The 19,795-nt window shown below is 41.8% G+C and overlaps 1 protein-coding gene across 3 annotated transcripts in view; it reads left to right on the top strand.

Moving 5' to 3' along the window:
- The first annotated feature begins 728 nt into the window (after window positions 1-728).
- Window positions 729-19,795, top strand: part of ntrk3a (neurotrophic tyrosine kinase, receptor, type 3a) — a 143,140-nt gene continuing 124,073 nt past the window's right edge. For 2 of the 3 annotated variants that reach the window (XM_039809717.1, XM_039809716.1), the window contains exon 1: window positions 1,101-1,508. In XM_039809717.1, coding sequence (XP_039665651.1) covers window positions 1,240-1,508 — 269 coding nt within the window. In that variant the 5' untranslated portion in view covers window positions 1,101-1,239. Of the gene's footprint in view, window positions 1,031-1,100; window positions 1,509-19,795 lie in introns of those variants that run through there. The other variant, XM_039809718.1, reaches the window with a different exon arrangement.

Raw genomic sequence — 19,795 nt, 5'->3', positions numbered from 1 at the left:
ACACTAACTCTGGTCTCCTGGGTGGAGGTTTGACCCATCCACCAACCTGCCTAGTTATTTAGCACTCTTACACCTCACTTCCTGCTTTGCTCCTCTACAACTATTACGGCCACTAGAGGGCGACGCCACTAGAAACCTAAATATAGGGCAGAATTGCTGCTTTAACAAAGGACTTATGGGGGCGTCTTTTCGGGGAGGGGGTAGGATGGACTCATTATCACTGCTTTAACATTTCTGCTTAACATCCAATACACATGTCATATTAGCTTCAACAGAGATGTCTGCTCTGGACCAAAGTATGAAGCTACACTCAATCAATGCGTGTGGCCCTGGGGTTGTTCCTTCTGAACACACAGAACAGAAGTTACAGATGCTAAACGAGATGAGATGGCAGGAGACACAACTGAATGTATGTGTGTGTGTGTGTGTGTGTGTGTGTGTGTGTGTTTTATTTCTGTGGGGCCACTACCATCTAAAAACAAAAGCGCGTGCGCGTGCGGGCGCCTGTGCGCCAGCGCCTGTGTCAGTTTCCAGTGTGCCCAGTAGGTGGGACTTGAAGCTCGGAGGATGGAGTGTTTCTCTCTCTCCGCCAGCCTGTCCCTGTCTCTGTCTATGTCTCTCCACCAATCTCAGCGCATGCTACCAGAGAGAGCGAGAGAGAGCGAGAGAGAGAGAGAGAGAGAGAGACACAGAGAGAGAGACACAGAGAGGGGGAGATGAAGGGATGACATAAAACGATGCAGAGAGAGGAGGAGAAGAGAAAGAGAACCGCTCTGCACGCGCTCAGACTCTTTCATGGACCTGGAATATTTTCGGGGTTTCTTCCTCCTTTTTTCTTCCCACCGGTGATTTTTTTTTTTTTAAACGCGCAGGAGAACCGTGACTGGCATCATCAAAATTTCTGACACCCCCCACCCACCCCCCAATACACACACGCGCGCGCGCGCTCGCTCACAGGCATATGGATACGCATGGACATGAAGGGAGATACTTTTTATTTTAAGATTTGGACTGCATTGAGAGAAATAAGGTGAGGACACCGGTTACACACACACGCACACACACACACACGCACGCACGCACACACACACACACACACACACACACACACACACACACACACACACACACACACACACACACACACACACTGGACGGACTATGAACAGGAGGATTTGAGTCTTTTTGCTGCTGCGCCGCAAAGTTGCGAAGACATCTGTCCACTTGAGTCGTGACAGCATGGATGTCTCCGGCGCGTTGCCGGGCGCCCGGCGCCCCTCCAGGATCTGGTGCTGCTGGCGGCTTTTCTTCCTGCTCAGCGTCCTCTGCCACCACTACCTGGGCTCCCTGCTGGACTGCCCGCCCACCTGCACCTGCTCGCCCGCAGACATCTACTGCAATAAGTCGGACAGCAGCAGGTTCTTCCCGCTGCTGTCCTTCCAGGGCACCGGCAGCACCGCCAACAGCACCGGGAGCATCGAAGACCTTTTCCAGAACATCAGCTCCATGTAAGTGCTGCTGCAGCAGTGTGTCCGTGTCTGCCTTAGAGATGCTTGTGGAAACCCACTGTAAAGGAGGTTACCTTTTGTCTGCAGAATGTAGGTCTTTATTATTTAGAGTTTGTGTGGAAGAAAAGCTTCCCACTGTCCTGTTTATCTTTGGAAGAGAGAAATGACCCACAGAATAAGGGCTGCCATCAGACTGAAGCTTCCTCAGTTGGGCTAAAAGAGGAGATGCATGCTTTCAAATGGGCTTGTTAGGTAGAACTAGTGTTTGTCTCACAGGCGTAGATTTTGGGGGGGGATGCAGGGGATATGTCCACCACAATATTAAGAAGAGGTAGAGTTTGCACTGGCCAGTTTTTGTTTTTTTTTAAGATTATTTTTTGGGCATTTTTAGGCCTTTATTGACAGGACAGCTGAAGAAATGAAAGGAGAGAGGGGGGGCAAAGGGCCGCACTATTGAGAGAGTCGAACCCAGGCCCGCTGCGCCGAGGAGCAAACCTCTATACATGGGTGCCCTCTCTACCAACTGAGCTATCTGGGCGCCCGCGCTGGCCAGTTTTGATTATTGGGGGGTTGTAACCACCCCTATCCCCCCTGCAAATTACGCCTATGCCTGTACTACAAGACACTGAGTGCACTAAGCAACCACCCTCCTTTAAAATATGCCTTCATCTTATTTTAACCTATAATATTTATCTTTAATTTAGAGGAAGGTTTATGTAAACTGAGGCCATTGAGTCAAGTCATCTCTTGATCATTAGTGTTGGAGCAAACAGAAGCGTACGCCTCATACAGTGTTGGGTCTGTTGAGGTTCACGTTCGGTTGTTTTTATCCTTTCATTGCATGCACATTTCATCTGAAATATTTAAGGAGGATATGAGGGGAAATACGTGCAAACAAATCTATTTATTTATCAGAAGAACAAAAAAGTCTTCCCTTTGAAAGCACTTATGACTAATAAAATGTCAGTGCGTAACAAGGGGGTCAATTCTTTAGCAAAGAGTGTATCAAGGTGACAGTTCTTTCTTGGTCAGGTTGTCCCTCCTGTGAGTCCATCCGTAACTCAAACAGTGGATACTCTGGAAAAGCCTAAAAGATGTTCCTTTGCCATTTTAACTGTAAACGAGAAAGCTGAAGATGATTTGAGAGGATCACTTCTTGAATAAAGTGCAGCAGGAAAAAGCATTTCCTGATTGTGTTCCTTTAAATACCATTATTACTCTTCCCCGTCACTTTCTGCAGCATCTCCCTAAAGGCATTTCCTTTTTTATCCAGCCCAGCCTGAGAGGTAATAAGCCCAGAAATCTCCAAATAGCTTTTTCTTATTGGATGGTAAAACCGGTCATGACTCAATCGCTCATAAGCACAACTCTAAATCCAACTGTCAGTGTTCTTGGAATGAACCGCCTTAGTCATTCCAACATCCGTGAAAGCCTGGTATTCCCTGTGTGGACACTGAATACAACCCCCCCCCCCCCGCAGACCCAAATCCCCTTACATATCCTGTTTTGTCTATGGGAGACGGTCTGAATACCACAGAAGGCTGAACGTCCCTCAATAAATCCTCCTTCCTTTGGATGACAATAAAACAACAAGACTCTGAAACGGTTTGATGGGAGTTATTGGTTGGACGGTTCAGTCAGCTCGAGGAACAAACCAGAGGCGACTGTATGCTCCGTAGGGCTGGGACGATCTGCTTTTGTCCCAGTTGGGTTCTTTTCCAATACATGGGTGCTGATTGGATTTGTATTGCGATTTTCATTAATTATGATTCTAGAAGTGTTGTGATTTGATAGTGTTGAGTATTGGGATTTTCTTTTCCTTCTTTAACAGAAACAAAAGTTGAATAATACATTTCTAGAGACAATATATGATGAGACATTTCTAAAAACCGATAGTTTTCTAAGGAAAATGAAATCACATGTCGGTCAGTCTGACATTTATTTACTTTGTAAAGAAGAACATAAGATGGAGTTTCTGCTTTTTCTGCTTTCTCTCTGTTCTGCTGGAAACTGATATGATGTAGTCGCTGCCAGCGGTACCGTAGAAACAGAAAACATTTAGGTCAATCATTGGTGTGTGTGTGTGTGTGTGTGTGTGTGTGTGTGTGTGTGTGTCCGTCTGGATGTTCCTCATGCATCATGTGTCAGTTGCTTAGAAAGTGATCAGCATTCCCAATCAGAAGCTGTGTCAGTAACACTGGATGATACATCTGTGGTTTATATATGTATCAATCATTTCCGATAACCTACAGCAACCAAAACAGCACCATGCATCCGCACAACAGTACAGAACAGGCAACACATGGACTCTGTTTGACTTTGAGGCTACGTTCAGCTCTCGTCATGCGGCTGTAAATTCAGTCAAGTTGTCAAATAAGATCAGTTGACAGACATCCTGATTCTAACATCCCCATTACAATGACTGCACAGTTTTCATTGTCTTTAACTCATGTGTGAGCTGATGTTAACAGTGGTGTTTAAACAGATGCTGGTGCTTTCTGAAGTTTAGAACTATTGAGTTGTCAGCGTCACATTATTGTGGACTGCTAGGGTGATAGGGTGTTTTTTCACGTGGTGTCGGAATAGTTGGAAAAATTAGTTCCCGACCGGCCCTTGGTACCCATTCTTACAAACAATACATCAGTGTGGAAGTGAGCAGGCTGACAGTGAAGTGTACCTTGGCAGTGGCATGAGCTAATGGGAGATAATGCCTTCATAGCATGGTAGTAGAATGTGTGTTGTCTGACAGTGAGCGTACTGTTCAGCTCCGGCTCACTTCACCTCACCGTGCTGTGGCGGCGCTACAGTAGATAACAATGTTGACAGGGTGTCAAGATGAAAGATCAACAGCTTTTACATGAACTTTCTTTTGCCGCATTGTAGTAGTGTGTGTGTGTATGAATGTGTGTCTGTGTGTGTGTGTCTTTCTTGTCTCAGGGATTTTCCAACCTCAGGATCAAGTCTCTGCTCTGGACTCTCTTATTTAGACACGCACGCACGCACGCACGCACGCACGCACGCACGCACGCACGTCTCTACATGTCAGCTGGCCATCTCAGCAGCAGCGGTGTGAGCTCTCACTGCTTGCTTGAGAAGCAGAATCCCGTCTGCATCTGAGTCTGAGCCTCGTTCAGATCCGTTTTCACAGTCAGCTTGTTGCTGCTCACAGTGAAATGAACACTGTGAGTCATAAGAGACCCAGGGTTTCCAGAGTGCATAGGAAAATGTGCACAGCCTAAACTGATATATATATATATATAGATATACATATATATATATATATATATGAACAAGTCAGTGTGGTGGAACTGCAAACATTACCGCTGACCATTTACCAAAAGATACAACTGCATTTAGGATTTGAACTAGATTTTCTTTCACCTTCCACTCAGCCATTGACTTACATTCATTTCACTACAGTTAAAAAAAAAAATTAAATGTAATAATTATAATCATAATTATAATAATTATACATTTTATTTATAGGCACCTTTCAAAGCACTCAAGGTCACCTTACAAGAAAAAATAATGTACTAAGTTAAAAACAATATAACAATTGTTCATAAAAGGTACACGGCATACTTACAAAGAAACAATCAGACCAGGAATCGATGTGAACATATTGTAGAGACTAACATTGGGCCTTCTTTCTTGTCAACAGACTCATTGTACACTCTGTGTGCTATAACATGTTGTTAACAGTACTGAAATGATTTTGAGTCTCTGCACACATCAGGTGGTTGGTATAAAGACTCGCAGCGTGCTGGGTAAAGTTGGACGTTTTCAACGTGCTTCTCAATTTTTTTGGGCGGTAGAAATAGTGCGTTTCTTCTCCTTGCGTCAAGTATTTCTTGTTGAATCTCGAGCCTGCGATTGTGTGTGAAACCTTTCAGCTGGCAGCAGTCAACACATCACAGAGCATCAGGATCACACAGCACAGCAACCATTGGAAAGAAATCAAGAGCTGTAACTGCAAAATTGTTGCATAGAGAATAGTTAGTACGTTATCTTTCCAAGAGGGGTGGAGAGACAAAGAAGAACGAATAGAGATCTGCGAAAGACATTCATTTGTGAGAACAAAAAATTCATTATTGATCCGTTTTGCTGCGAGGTTGTTGGGAGAAAAGAAAAAGAAGCTGGTGCAGCCGTGATTCTTGTTTCCGCCCACCACTGTGAGTAGGAGAGTGCAACACAGCGCTGCTTCAACACTCAGCGCTGCTTTTTCAGGCTAGTCACACAGAGTTTTGTGAAATGAGCAGAAAACCCCCAAAATGATAGGCACTCTGTGATCAGGAAGCTTTGCTTTTATGTAATGTCTCGAGGAGGAAGAGTGGGAGATCAATGTGAAACAGAGAGAGAGAGAGAGAGAGAGAGAGGGAGAGGGAGAGGGAGAGGGAGAGGGAGAGGGTTTAATTCAATATGGCATGAAGGGCTTTTTTATAAACTTATTGAAAGCGGTATAGGGGGTAAAGTTTATGACACTATTAAATCACTGTACATGGAAAATAAATGTGCAGTAACAAATGGCTCCAAAAACACAGAATTCTTTAAACAGGGGCATGGAGTGAGACAGGGATGCAATTTGAGTCTGCCTGCATGTAGAAATAAAGGATTAAAGTAAATTTGTTCCAAAGGTAACTTTACTTAAAGGTCCTATGACATTTTCGATGCTTTTATATAGGCCTCAGTGGTCTCCGAATACTGTATCTGATGTCTCTTTTATATAGGCCTTAGTGGTCCCCTAATACTGTATCTGAAGTCTCTTTTATATAGACCTTAGTGGTCCCCTAATACTGTATCTGAAGTCTCTTTTATATAGACCTTAGTGGTCCCCTAATACTGTATCTGATGTCTCTTTTATATAGGCCTTAGTGGTCCCCTAATACTGTATCTGAAGTCTCTTTTATATAGACCTTAGTGGTCCCCTAATACTGTATCTGAAGTCTCTTTTATATAGACCTTAGTGGTCCCCTAATACTGTATCTGATGTCTCTTTTATATAGACCTTAGTGGTCCCCTAATACTGAATCTGAAGTCTCTTTTATATAGACCTTAGTGGTCCCCTAATACTGTATCTGAAGTCTCTTTTATATAGACCTTAGTGGTCCCCTAATACTGTATCTGAAGTCTCTTTTATATAGGCCTTAGTGGTCCCCTAATACTGTTTCTGAAGTCTCTTTTATATAGGCCTTAGTGGTCCCCTAATACTGTATCTGAAGTCTCTTTTATATAGGCCTTAGTGGTCCCCTAATACTGTTTCTGAAGTCTCTTTTATATAGGCCTTAGTGGTCCCCTAATACTGTTTCTGAAGTCTCTTTTATATAGACCTTAGTGGTCCCCTAATACTGTATCTGAAGTCTCTTTTATATAGACCTTAGTGGTCCCCTAATACTGTTTCTGAAGTCTCTTTTATATAGACCTTAGTGGTCCCCTAATACTGTATCTGAAGTCTCTTTTATATAGACCTTAGTGGTCCCCTAATACTGTATCTAAAGTCTCTTTCCCGAAATTCAGCCTTGGTGCAGAATTACAGCCACTGGGGGACCATAGGCAGGCTGGGGGAACGCATGCTAATGTTAAAAAATCTCATAAAGTGAAATTTTCATGCCATGGGACCTTTAAAGTTAAGTAAAAATAGCTAAAGGTGCTATATTAAATAAACATATCATTAGTTTTATTATTACAGTTTATGTTTTGACCTGCTTAAAGAAACTGGGATCCACTCGGTTTTCATCATCACCGTCTCAGCAGAGCAGAAGATACCTCTTGCGAATGTGTTAACCCTTTCTCATTGGATTGACACATTTTCCCACCCTTTTGCAGAACAGTTACCACGGATGTCATTCAAGCAGTCCAAACTCCATTGTTTTAGCTATGGTAACCAAACAGAAAATATCTGTTCCTAACTATTAGAAACTACCTACATCAGTATGAAATGAAGCACCTGTTTGACACTCCTTCACACAAATCTTCAATTAACAATCAGTGTGCAGGGTTAGGCCATGTGGCCCCATCAATATCAATAGTGGCTATTTCTTATACTCTACAGTAATAGATGTTTATACTTTACTGTAATATATTTTATTTTGGTTTACATGTATTTTGTGTAATATTTACAGTATTTCAGTTTTCAGCCACAGTTTGAAAATAAGAATCAATGGAATCAATAAAATTAGCATCAAAGCACGTCTGATTTTGGATCCAATTCTTTGCAAGAAGGCAAATTTGACAACAAGTGGCACTGGCATGAAAGCTATGTATAGTAATAGATTACAGTGACAAGCAATGGTGCACTGATTCACACTGAGTGCTGTATTTTGTATTTTGTAGTCCACTGTGTAATGGTTGATTGGAAGAGCTCATACACTTGTTTGCAAGTTGTGTTGTTTGAAGGCAGAATTTGCCTTTGTTGTATATTTTAAATGTTTTGGCACGGTTAGAGCCTTTTGCAAACAAAATGTGTCATTTAGACCATGAGTGCCACTGTTTTGGCCTGTGTGTTAACTGTTTTGAAAAATATGGAGTTTGAGTTGACTGCTGCATCAAAGCAATCAAGAAAAACTGTATTACAATATTATTAAAATTAGGCTGAAAGGAAATTAGTTTGTGAGGCTTAAATTATTGCAAAGTAAAGTTTCACTGGAACTACTGATGGAAAGAAACAATGAAAATGTCCTCATAAGTCACATAGTTGCTGTTTTACAAATCTAACTTTCATTGACGCTGTACGATTGAAATAAACTTCACCTACCTGGTGTCAGAGAGAGAGAGAACCTCAGAGACATTTTGACAGTCACAGAATACATTTCAGATCTTTGTGGTTATAAAAGTGGATTCAAAAGGATGTTCAAATCCACTTTTCACCGTGTGTTGTGTTGCCACATTATTCCTATTATAAGAAAAATACATACAAATCCAAATGAAATGCTGCCTTCAGTCCTCACCACTCGACCATTCAGTGCATGTCAGAGTAAAGCAGACATAATGTTAGCCTGGCAACGCATGAAAGCTTCATAAACTGTTACATAATTCAGTTTTTATTACTCATGCATTTGTTAATGATTATCAGCAGAATGCTCTGCAATGTAATTACCTTTTATGATATCATTCAGTGGTGTGACCGAGCCAGTCACCTTGGCATCAGTGATGAAAACAAAGAGACAGTTTGCTGGTCACTCTGAGGCCTGAACACAATGAGCGAGCCACGGTGTTCAAATAACCAATAACATTAGCAACCATTATGTAGCACGTCGATGTGACAGCCTGCATCATGTCAGCGCCAGAGCGTGCGCACGTGTGTGTGTGTGTGTGTGTGTGTGTGTCTGGCTTGAGATGTTAAGGCGATAATGAGACACAGAGTTGCAGCTATTTTCTTCCTCTGGGCTCATCAGGGAGCAGAATGAAATAATTAAAAAGACATTTTAGAATCACTGTGTAGCATGTATGTCATCCTTATAAATAAGGATGACATTTCTTCTCATTTAAATAGGCAAGAAAGGTCAAGGTTATAATATATAAATGCTCAGGAAGTTGTAAATGCATAGTATTCAGGACCTTATGCAGGCATGGTCCAGTGTATGGTCCCAGTCAAATGGAAATGTGTCTGTGTATATGTTGCACGTCCAGTCGATGCATGCTGGGAAAGGCTTTCGCCCCCTCTTGACCCTGAACAGAATAATTAAGAAATGGACAGATGAATGAAGCTTGATTTCCCAAATCCCCCCCTATCAGATAGCGAGCGATGCCAGGTGCTGCTGCTGTGTCACTGGGTCAGAGCATTCACGCTAATTAGCAACATGCAGCTAGTGGAAGGAACACTGAGATGAAATGTTGAGACTGAGATAGGGCTTATTTACTGTAAGCACAAGAAATAATATCAAATCATACTTTAGGGCAAAAATATTATCCAGTCAGCCAGCTCAGTGACAGAACACTGCTCTTTCATGTTCAAATGTAGCGTTTCTTCATTAGAACAATAAAATGTCACCTATAATTTATTTAAGGTGGCGCAAGTAAGGTCCATCCTCCCAAAATAAAAAGTACTTGCATGCTAGAGAACGTCTTCAGTTTCTCTGGAGAGTAACTCAGGATTTTTTGTTTGAATAAAATTATTATTATAGTACCATCTCGGTCTCCTTGGAAAATTAATTGATCAGTAAAATCGGCAACTATTAAAATCCACGACAGTAGTTTCCTTTCGAGAAGTGTGTACAAAGCCCTCTGTCAGGCTGCGTTTGGCCCGAACAGGCTGCAGCAGCCTGACAGGCAAAACAAAGACAACTCTGTGGAGGTCCTCTATATTCCCAGTTGTTGATGAAAAATACTTTTTAATAATTGTAAATGATTGCTCATACGACGTTATGTGTGGCTCCTTCTGTGTTTTTTCCCCTGAGTTCTCCCTCTGAGGTTCTCTGTATGTGTTGCGCTGCAGTTGCAGTGGTTGTGCTGATGTTTTTTGGGTCCTTTGTGGAAACACATGGATGTTATTCTATCAGACAACTAACTCTAACAGAATTCTCTTCCTTGACAGCTGAGCTGCTGTTATTGATGGCAGCTCTCTGCATGTCAGCAGAGTCCTGAGTGGGCTAGCAGAGTATAATTATGCAGTTACATGATGGCACGTCTTTGCTCTTCCCCTGCAACCGGAGCACATCGTTCAATGTGTGTGTCAATCATCTGTCACACATGTGCAGTGATGATACAGGAATATTGAATCAGTCCTGAAGCCGGAGCTGGTCAACATTATTTGCACATGAAACCTTTAAATATGCCGATATCCATTGAATATCTGACGAGGCCATTGTTAGATCAGATGTAAAACTGAACGGATGTGTAATGGATTCATGTTTTCACTGTAGATAAGATTCAGATGAAGAGAATAGCTTATGTTCTTTTTGCTTTTCTGTTTACTGAAGCTGGTTTTGGCTGTTAGGTTCAGCTAGGAACCTTTTTGGTTGATTGGAGGTCTGAAGATCTGCAGGTCGGAAACATTTGAATCAACAGATCAACTGATGACAGTTGTGGAGTTTCAGAGAAACTCGATGTTTCCTAGCATTAACATGTCCATGGACCTTCACCTTTGTTTTCTTCTGGTTGGACCACTCCTACACAGTCCCTACGAAGCAGACTTTTAATGTTAAACCAATAACTAAGGATGTTTTTTCTTCTCAATTTAAACTTTGATTGTTGTTAATTTAGTTGTGAATGTTAAATAAATACTTAAAACCATGTTTTCAGTGGACAGATGACCCTGTGGTTCCTCTGCCATATTTAATACAGCTCATTTCAGCACCAGGAGCTGTCCACTAGTGGGACAGCACAATACACTACACTGTAGGATGGGAAAAGTCTATATATATATATTAGATATTAGATTTCTGAAACATATGCTCAGATTTAATTGACGAGTCAAACAATCACCAGCATGTTCTGACATAATGACCAGATATTTAAATTACAAATTACATTACATTACAAATCGTCGCTGTTGCACCTTGAATGTCCAAAACCGTTGTTTTTCAGGAAATGACAATTGTTTTGAAAATTATTTTGAGCTATTTACCAACAAAATTGCCTCGTCACTGTTTAAATATTTGTGAACCCACAGACAGACTTAAAGAGTGACCAATAGCATGACAGAAAAAAAAAAGATGAAATATGGAGTTACAAGGTTACTGCCTGACAGCGACAAAATAACACAAGTTCTGTATAAAAATGCATCACAGGATATGAGTCATACAAATGAAATAAAACGTGCATTGTGTCTTTTTTGGTGCGTCATCATCTTAACATTTTAAACGCCCACCATGTCTGGCCAATACGTAAAATAACCAAAATAACATCTGAACATTAATCTTCTGCAGTGAACAAACCATCATTCGGCGCCTGGTGAACCAACTGTGTCCTTTTCATCTTTATATATCTAATAGAGCTGTTTATGAAACGCGTCATGACAGAACGTCAATGGCTGATGCTCGATGGCGTGCTGATGTCAATATGAAAATGCTGTCAATTATGAAAATGAAAACAGAGTCAATATTTCCTTCAGTAATGCACTAATGTTGTCTGACAATGTCAATACGTTCTGGAATTATGGATCAGAAACAGCTCAGAGTGATGATGTGATCTGTGTTTTTAGATGAGCAGTTTGTGGGTTCAAACAGCCGTTAATCAGAACACACTCCGCACACTTTCTTGTGTTTTTAAATGATAGTGTGGTTTAGACCTAACCCTAACTCTGTAGAGAGTCCTGAGATCACTTCTGTTATGATTTGACAGTATAGATAAAAATCCAATTGAAAAAATGTTTGCCACATTGGACTCACTGGAATACTGTTGGTGGGAGATTTTGTCATCTGTGCATAAGCTCACATGTCCTTGTTTGCACAAGTATGAACGTGTGTGTGTGTGTGTGTGTGTGTGTGTGTGTGTGTGTGTGTGTGTGTGTGTGTGTGTGTGTGTTTGTGGAGCAAGAGTAAACAGGTCCAGCGTTCTATCTCAGTGATTGCCAGTTACACGTACTGAGTGAGTGTCCAGGAGGTGATGATGTGTGGTTTATAGTGTGTCAGTATGCTGCATGAGTGTGTGTGTGTGTGTGTGTGTGTGTGTGTGTGTGTGTGTGTGTGTACACTGGTGTATGAATCCTTGTGGTTTATGGCAATGAATCACTTCCTGCTGCAGCCCACACATAATAAGCACGCACACATTCAAACACGCAGCATGCACGAATGTACGCACGCACGCACACACACACACACACACACACACACACACACACACACACACACACACACACACACACACATTGATTATAGTGCTATTAGTTCAGAGTTATAGTGGAGGACAGTGAAGAGGATGTAATGTAAAGCTTCCATCAGCAGCAGCTCAGTGTTCTGTTCCTGATCTCCATGCTGTATGTGTGTGTGTGGGACAGTGAGGAGCAGTGCCCCCTGCAGGCTGAGCTTACTCCTGAGGGTTGATAGAGATTTTCTCCTGCCTAATAATAGAGCGGGTTGGAACTGTGAGGACAGGCTGTGTCTCTCATCAAGCTGTGCTACTCAGAAATCAAACACAAGAAATACACTTATAAACTAAGCCAATGCTCAACAGTCTGCAGGATTATTCTGCTACTTGTTGCTGCTAGTTCAACTAGCACAACTACTGCTGCTGCTACCACTGTTACAAGGCTAGTAATCAAACTGATGTTGTATTAACTGTCTCCATTTCCGATTTCAACATAAATTGTGCGGGCGTCAAACTCCCTCTCTGTTTCTGTCTTAATGTGTGGTAAATGTAACCCTCTCTGCACAGGGTACTTGGCATTGGCAGGTTTACAAAGGGGAAATTTGCACAAGTGTTAGGTATGAATGAACAATTTCAAGTTTAAAAATGGTCTCAGGCTATAAACAGACAGTAGCTAATATCACATCTGGTCTGGCCCCAGGAGACACAGAATACCAGAAATACTGTTCCTCCCTTTTTTCATCAGGAGTGTGAGTGTGAGTCTTACGTAAAGATAGTATGCCCCCCTGAGCAGGGCTTTTACTTTCTGAAAGTAAAGTAGCCTTCAGGATGGGTTTTGCAGGGCTGTCCCCACTGATTAGTCAAACACAGCGCAGCTGCTTCAACTCGCCGGCCACCTCATTCATAAAACAAGGAAGTACTCTCATATCGCTTTATGACCATTTTAGCACCATAAATATTGTCATACACTCCCCTATAAGCACTCAGAGGTATTACAACGGGTAAAGTATTGTTCTTCCACTAAACATATCACCACACAAGCAAATATATATGAAAAAATAACCTAAAAATTAGAATAAATACCATTTTCTGTAAACGTCCTTTATAGCATGAAATCCCAGTTTTCCTGAGAAAAGAGAAATTGGAAATAATAATTTTAAAATGAGGGGGAACCCTTCAACTCTAGTCCATGTATAACTCATTAGACAATGACCCCCATTAAGCCCAGCTCTGTAATAGCTGCAGTCTGTGTGTCCTGACAGATAGATGAGAGGCTGTCACGCTTTGAGCTATAAAAACCAGAGAAATAAACTCCTCCAGCAGCCCTTCCAGTCTCAAGCAAAGGCTGACATTTTCAGCTCAATTCAGAGCTGGAAATGAGAGCTGATTTGACTGCACCACAGAGTGTCCTAATGGCCTGCTGCTGTCACGCGCCGCCATCCGCGCCAAATCCCACAGAAATGGATTGTCTAAGTCATGTCGAACTTCTTTTATTCAGAGTCACACCTGGCTGTCTACTGCAGAATCCCAGAGAAAACTGAGTCTCATGCATACAGACATCACAATCTGTAAGTCTGAGGGAGAAAGAGTGAGAGACATGAAGAGGGGGTTTGTATGGAGAGTCTGGCCTCTCCTCTTGAGTTCAAATCTCATCAGATGTTTTGCTCTCCTAGCATTGAAAGACATATGTGTTAGAATTATGATATTAGGTAAGAGATCATCGAGAAATAGTTATAATCTCAAAAGGAAATAGCACCACGCGGTGTCAACATGAAACAGCGCTTTCAAGCCGAAGAGCGGAGTTCACTCTGCGGCGAAAACAAAATACTTTCACCCAGAAAATGCTCATTCGTTCATCGGGAGAGTTTTGACCACGAGCTTTTTCCTAAACTTAACGAGTCGTTTTGGTGCCTAAACATAACTGGCATCGCTGCATGACGCTCACTTCTTCTCTCTAATCTCCACTACCACGGCCCCTGAAAGGACCGTCATCTGGCTGTGCCTGTACCCGGCTCACAGTCACCTATTGACGGCTAAACCACATTTGTGGAAATTCACACTGCATTCACTTCGTGACGAGGTCTGCGCTTCTAGTTTCATAGTTTGAAGATTTCCTCAATTGTGTGTTTTGAATTTTCTTCGAATTTTTCCAAGTTGTCAGATGAGATAATGAATATAAACATAAACATGTTCAATCCTAGATTATCAGTGATGATGGGATTACAATCTGCCTTTATCAGAATCACTCTGAGAGTCTCTGCTGTGCCACCAGTATGTGAACGCTTTCATAGAGCACTCTGACTTAACTGATCTCACACACACACACACACACAAACACACGCGCACACACACACACACACATGCACACATTCACACACACACACACACACACACACACACACACACACACACACACACACACACACAGTGACCCTTCACCACAGAAAAAATGAGGCTGGAAATCTTTCTGCAATTGCTTGTCTCTGATTGCCAACACATCATCTGAACAGTGACTGTGCGTGCGTGCGTGCGTGCATGCGTGCGTGCGTGCATGCGTGCGTGCGTGCGTGCGTGCGTGCGTGCGCGCATGTGTGTGTGTTTGTGCATTTGTTGCAGTCTAATCACAGTGAACAGAGAAGGCAATTTGTTCAGCCAGAGCCCCTGTTGTGTTGATAAGCTGGTCACACAAACCAGTGTGCCACCAGCTAGCTCTCTCTCTCTCTCTCTCTCTCTCTCTCTCTCTCTCTCTCTCTCTCTCTCTCTCTCTCTCTCTCTCTCTCCCCTCCCCCCCTGTCTGGCTCCCAGCCCACCTCAGCTGCCAGTGACTTTAGATCCAGGCTGAACCTGGCTGGGAACCAGCTGAGCCAGCACTAGTTTGGATGGTATTTAAACATCATTTTGGAATTGACCAGTTTGATCTTGATGTCCGATGGCTGGTAACGTGTCATGAAATCTTAAAAGTTTTTTTTTCCTTACACCTGCATGTTGTCATGACAACATGGCCTTGTGATGAAATGACCTTAACATTAGTTCAATGTCATTCCGACTCCATTTGAAATGATTAATCCACATGAAACCACTTTAGGCTCATCTGCTCTGAGTTTTTCTCTGTTGAGGATTCCATTCATGTCGTTCTGTCCTGCTGGGCCGCAGCATTGTCCCGTCTTTAGTGCTTCAACCTGAACTCACACTCTGAGCAGCTCTTCAACTCATCACAACATTTAGGCTAACTGCGAGTCAATCACTGCTCATGCACACGCATTCATTCTCCCTTGTGGGGGAGGGGCTTAGGAGAAAGTTTTGGGCTTTAGCATAATGGGGAGGGGGGTTGGGGTGGACAGTTAGTTCGATGTTCAAATTTCTTTGCTAAGATCTTCACAATCCTACCCACAGCACCTTTAAGCTGTCAGTTTGGTAACCTTATGACATTTCATACTTACATGCTATATGGTATTTACCAAATAGTGATAATCCATAAGACAATAATGTCATGTATATATGAAGGTTTGGTTTCAGATGAAAGATGCAGGTAATTTTTCATGTGTTTTGGTCTTGACAGAGGTGAACGTCTTCTGCAGTGTTGGATCAGATACTGTAAATACTTAATACTTCATCCAGCTCTGTGTCATCTTTGTGTGGGCGGTGTCGTGACAGAGCTGGGTTTAATCTTTGAAAATAGGAAGAAGGGAAGAAAAGAAAATATCTCTTTAAGAATCAAACATAATCTCTGGTGAGGTTTTTGCTGTCAGTGTTTGACTCCCTGCTTTAATTTCTGTGCCGCTCTCCACAAATAAGGACATTTCCTCAACTACAGGCACTGACTCAACACTTTCTGCCTGTGCCCCTCACTGCCCTTAGCAATGGGTTGCAAAATGGTTTTGATTTTTTAATTCATTTTCTTCAAATGTGTTTTTTAATTTGGTCTCATTAAGCAATGTCGTCACTCTGCTCTGAGCACTTCTGTGCTCCAATTAAACTCATTATGTTCTGTTTTGGCTTCAAGCAGTCCGAGTTGTCCACCGTTCATCCTGGAGTCAGCACACACACACACACACACACACACACACACACACACAGGCAAACAACTACAAAATATTTCCTAGACACATACATTGTCCAGCTTAACATTGTTAAAAAATGTTTTACTTTGCTCATCTATATCTGTGATTTTTGTGTTATCGCTTCACGGTAATTCGGTCTATGGTTCAATCTCTTTAAGAGCACTGTAAGAAACCAATCCGTAGAAAATGACCAGTATGTTTTCCATTAAGTTTACGGAAATTTCTGTTAATCCAATAATGGAAAATTCTCTAAATTAAAGTATATCCTCTGTACCTTTAACGGACATATCTTTTCAGCCAAAAATCTAAATACGGAAAAACTACTGTGAAAAATCATTACAGAAAATTCCTTCATATCAACACCGTATATTAGCCCGTATTGCTACAGACTTCTCTAACAGTGAGTGCATTTGATACAATCCCCATGTGGTGGATAAGAGACAGTGAGACAATGGTCAGAAGGAGGTCCCCTGATACAACAGGAGTCATCATCTGAGGACCACAGACAGCAACAGCAAAGCTGACGAGTGAACCAAAAGACTGATCGACCGACCAAACAAATCATTTTTATGATATAAAATAATAATAAACATTCAAGAGGGAAATATGTAAGAAATATACAGTACTCATGCATTTTCAGACTTAGAGTGAGTGAATTAAGGAAAAAGCTCACTATTACTGGTTTTCCATTGTTCTTAATAAATGTATTATGACAATTCACAGCATGAAAAGCAGTTTGCCTGTGTGAGCTTTAAAGTGTAGCATGGTGTTTTAAACAATGAATGCTTGAGCAGTAAATCTTATACTGTAGCTATAAGCAGGTAAGATATGAACAGCATTTTCCTGAGTGGATGAATGTGTCCGGACAAGATGAACGGCCGCAGAGTTTCAGCTGCTCTGCTGAGAGAAATTACACGCAGAGCCACATTAAGAATTCAAAAGCATGTCCTCCATCATTAACTGAACATCATGTCTGCTGTCTTTTATGGACTCCTCTGACCATTTGTCAGCCAGTGAGAGTGACTGATGAGAGAAAGTGTAGCAGAGCCTCGGCCCTGCTCTGTGGAGTGAGAGTATGTTTTCACCACATACACTAATACTCAGTATTTTCAGCCTGAAACTTTGTCAGATTAGCCTTGCTCGGACAGTAATGTAGAAACCTAACTTAACACCGCTTCACGGTCTGCGGTCAGTCACATGGTTGGATTCATATACTGAAATGAATATATTTGTTAGCTACACATTAGAGAGTGGGAGTTTTCAGGGCATCACAGGATGGTTAGTCTATATCCACCACCAATCCACCGGGATTGCTCCGATGCTGCCGGAAATTCCTCTGGATGTCCTTCTTTTCGGCCGGATATCCGTCGCCTTTCTCTTTCTTATGAGATTTATGAGGACTATGGTTAACTGCTTAACATCATATCTCCTTAAGTCCTCTAATATTTCCTCATTTATGTCATCAACACATCCATGATTCATGGAAATGTTGTGTAAAACACAACAAGCCACAAAGAATGCTGGGACTTTTTGAGGACTGTACTGTAATGTGCCTTCTGATCTATCCAAACAGCTGAAGCGTATTTTCAGTAATATTTTTCTTTGTAATTATGTATGGTTTGCAAAAATGGGAACTGCTGCGTCCGTGTAGATGAGAGAAGCAAAGTGTATGCGCGTTGTTCACACGCTAAATTATGGCCAAGCACGCGCCAATAAAATAGCATCTGAATAACTGCACCACTGACTTTAGACTAGCGCCACTGACTTTAGACCAGGTTTTTCCTGGTCTGTGGTGGAATTGTTTTCTGAAACTACAAAATAGCACCAGGGAATGTTTGCGCCTGAACACGCCTCCTCTTTTCGCTGAAATACATTCCCTAATTTACCGACGTGCGTCTGTGGAGGGAAAAATCTGCTGTGAAAAAATAGGAATGATACATGCGTCGGTGTACAAAGGCAATTGCGCTGAGTGCAAGATAGGGCCTGTAATGTAATGTAACTCCAAAAAGAGGAAACTGTTTTAGGTGTACTGGTTTACTATAAGTGAATATGTTTATGTAATATGTTAAATATATAGTTATGGACTGCCTCTGCACTTTGCCAATCCTGACAGTTTTGGATTACGTTCCTTGTTTCATTCATTCGATGAGTCATGTTTAGTGTTTCCTGTTTTATTTTGGCTCCCTCTCTTTATTTGTCACGTCTTCCCTGATTTGTTCCACTTGTGTCTCGTCCCCCTGCTCTCCTTTGGTTCATTGTCAGTTCATCATGGCACCCAATGTGAAGCGTTTCAGCAGTTATCTCTCGTGTCAAGTTAGTTCCTCAGGCTTTGTATTCCTACTTTATTCCTTGCTGCCAGTCTCCTGGATTTCTCTGTTTACCTGCTTGCCTATGGACTTTGAACTCTGTCATTTAGTCCTTGAACACTACCTCCTAATGTCTGCATCTGTGTTCGGGTCCAAACCGGTTTCCCCCAGGATTTTGTAACACGGCCTACTTTAATCTGCTCACCTTGCTTTCCCATCAGTTCTCTTTGTTGCATTTTACCCATATTAAATAGGAAAGAAAATAGAAAATCAATATGTGGCGGCCAGTGTTGATATTGTGCCGTGCCGCCACAAATAAATCAATGCAAGGGAAACCCAAAGCACGATGTTTCCCAACCCTAACAGAGCACTTGAATCCAGCAGTACACACTATTACTATGAGGATGTTTTGTTCCAAGATGACAGCTGCAAATTTAGATCCAGATGGGTCTTAGTGGCTGTAATGATGGAATCTTCAGTAAGAAGGCAAAATAACAGCTACATTTATACTGAACGGTAGATCAGACCATCGTCACCCAGAAAACGACCGTTTATGTTGATTGTGCAAACAGATCATAACCACACATATCTGTTTTTTTTGTTAGGCGGCGCCCTCTAGTGACCATAGTAATTGTCGCGGGGAACAAACAAGGACGTGAGGTGACAAAGTATTTATAGGTCAAACAACCACAGGACTTCCACTCAGGAGACCAGGGTTTGTGTCCTGTGTGAAACCAAAAGTCAACAGTCACTTTTTGAAATGAACCGACTTACGTACAGACCTTAGTCCGTGACCTCATTTTAGTATTTTAAGTACCTCATTTTAATCCAATCCCTGATGTTTTACTAACCCTAAGTATGTTTGTTGCCTTAACTTAACGAGTTTTGTTTCACAGCGCTACCTATGTGTTTGAAACTGCCAGCGCAGTGTGTGTTCGTGACTGGGACAGCGGTGTGATGTGTTTAAAAATAGAATTATATATAGTCACATATGTTTTCTTTGGAGTCATTGGAAAATGACTCAATTCTGTTGTTTAGGTGTGACAAAGTGTTGATAATAATAAAATGAATATATGGATCACTGGTTTGAGCAGAAACGAATCATTTTTAAAGCTAATATGTTTATTTCTAAGATTCAGTCCTGGCCTTCCAAGCTTTATTTCAGAGCTGAATCCCT

This window comes from Perca fluviatilis, chromosome 8 (assembly GCF_010015445.1).
Source record: "Perca fluviatilis chromosome 8, GENO_Pfluv_1.0, whole genome shotgun sequence".
Lineage (NCBI taxonomy): Eukaryota > Metazoa > Chordata > Actinopteri > Perciformes > Percidae > Perca > Perca fluviatilis.
This window is presented reverse-complemented; position numbering and strand designations above follow the sequence as displayed.